General features: G+C 35.7%; 1 protein-coding gene across 1 annotated transcript in view; it reads left to right on the top strand.

Annotated features, from left to right (window-relative positions):
- Nucleotides 1-7,500, top strand: part of LOC136844419 (G protein-coupled receptor kinase 1) — a 538,027-nt gene that overhangs the window by 256,145 nt on the left and 274,382 nt on the right. Inside the window, exon 2 of the mRNA XM_067113593.1 lies at nt 4,614-4,690. Coding sequence (XP_066969694.1) covers nt 4,614-4,690 — 77 coding nt within the window. The remainder of the gene's footprint in view (nt 1-4,613; nt 4,691-7,500) is intronic.

The following is a 7,500-nucleotide window of genomic DNA, read 5'->3' as shown; positions in this document are numbered from 1 at the left end:
ATATATAGGCCAGATATAGGAATATATGAGGTAACTGAATGCTTTAATATGATAAATGACGAGCAGCCAGTAAAATGAATATAAAGCATCGAAAAAACTCACAGCCTTGAAGCATCTAGAACAGCCGTGACTTGTCCAGAGGATGCTGATGCCTTTGAGACTAAATGCACACTCTCCCAAAGGGCCTAGACAGTGCGAATGGCGCTGTGAAAGTTTATTATTGGCATAAAGCTTTTGGAAGATGGCCAAAGGGAAAATCCATGACTATATCCCAAGTCATAATTGGCCTTGTAGCAGAAAGGAATTTTTAGAGATTTTCTCTTTGAGAGAACTGTTCCAACGGTGGCAGGACAAAGATTGGAGCTAGGCACAAGAAACAGTGTCTGTTTTTTCGCAGTAATATTCTTATTTCTTAAGTAAGGCAAAAGTCGCAAAACAAATATATACCCAGAACTGTAATATTTAATACAAAGTTGATTAAACTAATTAATAGTGCTGTAATAATTTAGCTTTCTGTTAAGATTAATATATACGAGACTTCACAGCTGAAGAAAAGTAAAGCTTTGCATCAAAAGTTGAAGCATCTGCGAAATGTACTATGTGTTTTCAAGGCCAGTAATGAAGTTGCCAGCAAAAACAAAAAACTCATATGCCAGAACACCACACCAGACACGATAGCTTAAAAAAAAAGCCACTCAAACAAATGGAATATCATATGTAGATTCACCCAACCCAAATAATAATAATTCTTAAAATTACCGCATGCGCTTTGTGTTTATTCAGCGCATTGCTGAAATCATTGTGAGCAGGTTCGGAATTATGTTGGATAAAGCTTGAAAGGGCTAAAAAAATCGTTGCAAATAATAGTGTTGTCTCAAAGAGTATTGTCCAGTCTCAAAGAGTATTGTCCATCAAAAAAGGGATATTTACAGCGACGTTTGTACAGTTATTTCTTTTGAAACAAATCAGCTCAAATGATTGCATTTTCAAAAGTACAATACCACGTGTTACTGTTAAGACCCATTCCACGAATATTCATCCCGTTTTCATTCTTTCTTATGCTCTTTGGATTTAACTTTAGTTCATAGAGCATTTACCTGGCGGATGTAAGCAGTTTTTATTGTTATGTCATTTTAACAATTATTGCTAGTCATGGTTTCTGTATTGAATCTCAGCTGGAATGTTTGGGTGGGGCAGGTTACGTTGCCACCCTTTGCTATTTGCCAGCGTTGATTTAAAACGGACAATATTAAGTGTTATTTTCCCTGACTGGATTTCATTCCTTATTCCTTCACCAATTTTGACATGTTGTGTTGTTTATCTATTATAATTTTTAAAGTTTTCATGTACTGATATGCGTTGCGTCATAGCTCATGTGTGTACAGGTATTATTGTTTGTATTTTATATACGTATTAATGACGCACTATGATTGTCTTTGTGTTCTTTTCTTTGCTGTGAGATGAGCATTTCATCACAGTATGTGGAAAAAACAAAACAAAAGTTACCGAACCTCGGAGTGGCATCTTTTGTTAAATGTGTCCTGAATGTGACCATTATTTCATTGTTGTTAATTTATTTTCACTATTTAATGTCGTTTTCATTATTGGTGTTAGCTCCGATTTAATACTGTTTTGTAAGTTGATTTTCTTTATACTAATTAAAATGCGTATGTAAAGAATGCTTAGCAAGGAGGACAGTGGATTCTACTTTCCTGAATTTTCCTTTTAGGCTCACCTGAGCTGAAAGTTCAGGTAAGTGAAGTGTTTTTATTTTTAAAATAATTAGTGAAAAATATTTATGAATTCCAGTTGTTTTATTTACTGAATAAGTAAGATAACATAAAAACATGGAATTTTGTCAAGAGACCAAGCAGTGAGATTTTACAAGGTCAAGCGCACGTGTTTATGTTGCCATCCATATAACTAGAGCGATGGGATCCATGATAGGTTTGATCCAGTGCTTCTAGTTTAGACTCTTTCGAATAGATCCATGTTCTTAGTCAGGAACTTTTAAAGATTTTTATTTCCTGCAGGGTCGTCTGGAATTCAGGTGTACTTTTCTTCAGGTTGTTTTGATTCAGGCTTACATACCTACAGGAAGTTGCTGCTTCAGGCTTGCTATCGTACATGTGGTTTTGCGATTCAGGCTTACTTTCCTACTGGTAGTTTGTAATGGGAAAATGCTTCCGTATTTTCCAGCACTGAGTTTTTGACTGGGCCTTAGTTTCCCAAAGGTAGTTTTTGCAGATTGCGAATAATTTTTTCAAAGCTTTCACTACTGTCACTACTTTGCTTGAGGGGATGCATGGTACCATTTTAAGAGTATGTTGCCATCGCTGTTAATAGACCTCTGTTTTTTTTTTCATTTTTGACTTGGCATCCTTCGTATTGGTAGTTTTGGCTCGCTTTGTATCCCATCCCAGGCAAAATAAGTAGATTTGTTCTGTATATACCAGATAAAGGCGTTAAATTAGAATGTACTTGTATATAAAATTATATCAAATCGTTAAGTTAGAATGCAATCATAGTTATATATTAGGCATCCAGAAAAAAGGTTTTGTAAAGTGACTTTCATGTTTGAATCGCACCCTGAAGCTACAAGGCAATTGGAGCTCTTCGCTTGTTTTCCCGTTTTATTTTGGTCCTTTTTATTTTTTTATTTATTTATTTTTTTTTTGAAGGCTTGCCACTAATTATCTCTGAGATTTGTATGGTAAGTTGAAATGCTGCTTTGATACTAATGTGAATCGTGTCAGATATCTGTGTAATTATTTCGTAAAGTGTGGACCTCGGCATGGAAATGATATGTTATCGTTTGTGTTTTCGTTGTATGGAGAAGCTACAGTTGATTAGATTGTAGTGGAAGTTATTCACTCTATTACGCTCCTGTAATATAGGTGATGTGTTCCAGGCGTTTCCCTCTCCTGTCTCGTATTGTGTGTGTGTGTGTGTGAGAGAGAGAGAGAGAGAGAGAGAGAGAGAGAGAGAGAGAGAGAGAGGTGTGTTGTGCATTAATCCACTGGCTTGTTTGACGGCGAGCGCATGAGAGACAGTTGAAGGGGAAGAGAAAAAAAGAAATGGAATAAGACGTCTGCTGTTCTGTGCAATAGAATTTAGCCTAGTTATTGAGATGGTGTTGATGGGCGCTAACAGAGTGCCACTGGTGTGAAACCTAATTATACTTGTATACATACATGGTGTGTATATGAAGATTATATATATTGTGTATGTATATATATATATATATATATATATATATATATATGTTATATATATATATATATATATATATATACATAAATATATATATTTACTTGTTTTTAAGTGGTGAAATGAAGAGGTCCTTTAGAAATGTGCTTGAAAAGAGGTTGGTTGTGGGAAAGACATTCTATAAAAAAAGTATACTTAGGAAAGAATCTGATAGAATTCGTAAGTGCAGAGTATGTGGAAGAGCAAGTTTATATAGTCTGTTGGTGAAACCTGTGGAGGTGAATAAGGATGAATCCTACCTCTGATACCAGAATTCACTCCACAGAATGCCCCCAAGCACTGTTTTAGATATTGCACTAGCATCCAAAGTTGTCAGTCTCTCACTTTATCCAAATTTTGCTTTTGCTTTATATTCTTGTCAAAATTAATAGTTTTATTTTTACTGAGGAAGTGGACTATTCTTACCATGGTGACCATTACACCAAATTTCTAGTGTAAGTTGGAGAAAACTCGTGGAAAGGGGCTGTTGAGACCATAGGGAGGGCGAGTGAAGAGACTGTAGAATAGAAAGACAAAAGGAGTTGATGGGACTCAAGTCTCTTGCTGCCGTGCAGTGGTGATAGTGTGATTGAATTGCTGACCAGGATTTGCAAGGTATGTGTGGATGAGGGAAAGATTCCAGAGGATTAATAATTCTATTAAAGATGGTAGAGGCGACTTTTTGAATCATAGTGGCACATGTTTACTTAGTATGCCAGGGGAGCTGTATGGAAGGATTTTTATATAAAAAAAAGACAGGTGGCTGGAGGATTATTAGGGAAAGAACAGTAGCTTTAGACAGGGAAGAGTTTATGGTGGCTGCTATGTTAAGTTATTTGGAAGGAAAGTAATATGAAAAGACTGTTTAGGCTCACATTTAGGTCATACGTTTTTAAAAAAAAAAAAAAAAAAAAAAAGCCATTGTAATTAATGTACCGTATTGTAAATCTGTAAAATGACCGTTTTATGGTTACAGTGTCTGTTGATGGATCATGTTGCATTGAGTTACCCAATCTACATTGCTTTACCTTTTGTGGAATCTGCGTTACTCCAAATGGATTATGAGGAAGGTATCGAACTCAAGCATTATAGTGTTGAAGTTTATTTATAGAGGTTTATAGAGTTTTACGCTATCCCGAAGCTAAGGATCCGTGTCACTCACCTGTACTCTCATAACTGTGCAGCCGATTTGCCTTTGTATGGAATTACAGTTTGATCTCTCTTTCTCTGTGTGAACTGAAATGCTCACAAGTCATACGTAAGTAGTCTTTGGTTTATTCATTGGTTTTCATTTTATATATATTGGTAATTTTAGGATTATATTTTACAAATTTACTAAAACACTATTATCTGCTCTGTTTCAGCGTGCGGAGCGTCATGCACAAGCATTTAGAGAAGATGGGGGAGGTCAACTTCGATAAAATCTTCAACCAAAAACTCGGTAAGTACAAGCAAAAAAAAAAAAAAAAAAAATCGAACGTTTAAATCGTAAAATTGATTGATTTAGTTCAGAAACTTTGCGTTGCAATGAGGGAGATGAATCGTCGGAATCATATGGCAGATATGATTTCTTCCTTGTTGCGTTTATTACAAGGAAAATTATTTAAATACAGTAAGTGCAAAGGGTTAGGAAATTGATGCCGGTTTGTGTGTCTGCCCTATGGAGAGGGTATGCAATATTGAGGTGGATATTCGCTAATGTAAATAGGTTATTGGGTGAGGCCAAGTGGTCAAATTTAGTGCTCTCGTGTGTGGTGGCTCTTATTGTGTTCCAGTCCCTTGCTACACATACACCCAGATATAAACGTTCATGTTTACATGTGACTGAATTGGCTCACTCGTGTAGATGAATACTGACAAGAAAAATAGATTAAAAACATTAAAAAGAAAACGTACTCCTGATGAATCTTTCAAGTCTATTGAACCTGGCAGAACTTAATTGGATTCTTTTAATTTAGTGGAATCCTACTTGTATTCATTCGAGTATTCGTCCTTTTCGTAATTGTATTATTAGCTTGAAAAGGCTGTGTGTGTGTGTGTGTGTGTGTGTGTGTGTGGCATTTCCGTAGATCGTATTGCAGTGGTATGTAAATTAATTTTGTACACTTTCGAGCAGCCTAATGTATCACACTGGTCAACTAAGCCTGGCTATTGCTATTCATGTTTCTGTTTTTGCTCAGTGGGAGAAATAATTGTGTCCTCTAAATGAGTATGAGTAAATGTTATACGTCGTTTTTTTTTTCCAAGTCCCGACCTGTCTCTTCCGTAATTTACCTTAGTCAAGTCTTTTTTTTTTTTTTGGTCTTTTTCCTTTACGTGCGCACCTCTTTAAACTAAGGTGTCGTATCCGATGAAACTGATTTAAAGCAAATCCCAGTATTGGGTAAAATTAAGGGACATATTTTTATACCAAACGTTTGAACTTTGTCACACGAGGTAAATGGCTGTTCCAAAGCTCATTATCTGTTTTGATGAATCGAACCCTATTGCGTAGAACTTTGTCATCGTAAATGGCTGAATTAAGATGTACAGTATCTAAGTTATTATTAGGTTATTATTATGTAAAACGTAATACATCACTTATATTTTTCTTTGTGTAACAGCTAATAAACTCTGTCTTGAAACTTACCGGCATCCAGCCTAAGACAAGCCTGTCTCCATTAGCTCCTATTCAGGTATTCAGCATGAATTTACCTTGGTCTAAATGTAATGACATAACGTCATTAATTACGGGACATGCCGTCTGGCGCCTCTCTTTTAGTACCGTCATTTTTAACGTTATGGTCGCTCAAAAACTGAAAGCATATTTTATGCTTAGCCCTCACAAAAGGAAATGCAGTCATGCGAAAGGAAGGTAGAAGAGCATTGGATAAATAGATGCGAACTGAGTCACCCCTTCTCCTTAATGAAACTCTAATAATCACGGACACTTGTCACAAATGTGAGGTTATCGATCCCCAGCATTTGGCGTGGTAGAACTCAGCTGTTTGACGCTATTGATATGTATATTATTAAGAAGAGTTATAGCTCACGAAGCTCTTACACTTGACATTTGGAAATAATTCGCACCTGAGCTTAACTGTTGGCCTTGACTTTGATTCAACGTGAAGAGAAGATACTGAAAGAGATTCACTGCGAGTTTTAAGTTAAAGGAAGGATTGCAACTTGGGGTGTTGCAGGGGATATGCGGAATGAACTGATAAAGTCGTTAGGATTATTTTGCATACAGGAAGGTATTTTATTTTCATCCTTTTGCTGTAAGAGAAAAGTTGCTACACTTGCGGAATAATGAGTACATTCTTGTCAAGCAGGATTAGGTACGTTTCTTAAGGTTAAAATATGATCGCGTTGGTGTTGTTGACACCATGTCAATTATCTTCATTACCAGTCTCGTTATTTGTATGGCCGTTATCACCGTAGAGCAATTTTCACAAAAAATCTCTCTCTCTCTCATTGATATTTGTTGAGCCATTCACTCAGTGTAGGTGGTTCAGAATTTATGAGTACTCGGAGTACGAAATCATATTTTTATGATAAATGCAAACTCCGATGAAGCGGATTTGATTCTGCGTTCTTGAAGATTGTAGGTGTTTATTTTCTTACCGTTATTTTTATGATTATTGTTAGCTGTTGCATTACTGGTAATTTTAGATATATATAATAGTCTAGGATAGGCCCAAGGATCGTAATAAATAATTGTTATAAATGTATATATGTAAATATGTACATGTAAACATGGTATATATGTGTATATATATTTATATATATATTTATACATATATACATATATATATACATATTTTTTATATATATATATATAGTATATATATATATATATATATATATATATATATATGTATGTATGTATGTATAAATCTAATGACTTGAAAGGGCGTATTTCTAAACAACCTTTATGCACTAGATGATGTAATAATATTGCAGCAATTTTTGTCTACCGATGTTGACTGCATACACAGACAATTTAGACGAACCGATAGTGTGCCATAGCATTGCACATACCAGAGTATTCGAACGAGTAAATAATATGATCTGGCTAAAAGTTTTGTAACAGATATAGTGACTACATAAAACAGCGGAGACATACAGCCAGGCAGTATCCGGCATTTCGCAAAACTTCGCAATGCCTGAATGCTGCATCCCTCTACAACATCGCAAACTTCTCTAACTTCAGGGTCGACGCTTCGACTTGAACCGTTGCCAAGTTCATGGAGCCCAATCAAGCGACGGCTC

Source organism: Macrobrachium rosenbergii, chromosome 12, assembly GCF_040412425.1.
Source record: "Macrobrachium rosenbergii isolate ZJJX-2024 chromosome 12, ASM4041242v1, whole genome shotgun sequence".
NCBI classification, from domain to species: Eukaryota; Metazoa; Arthropoda; class Malacostraca; order Decapoda; family Palaemonidae; genus Macrobrachium; species Macrobrachium rosenbergii.
The sequence above is the reverse complement of the archived record's forward strand: the minus strand, read 5'-3'. Positions and strand labels throughout refer to the sequence as shown.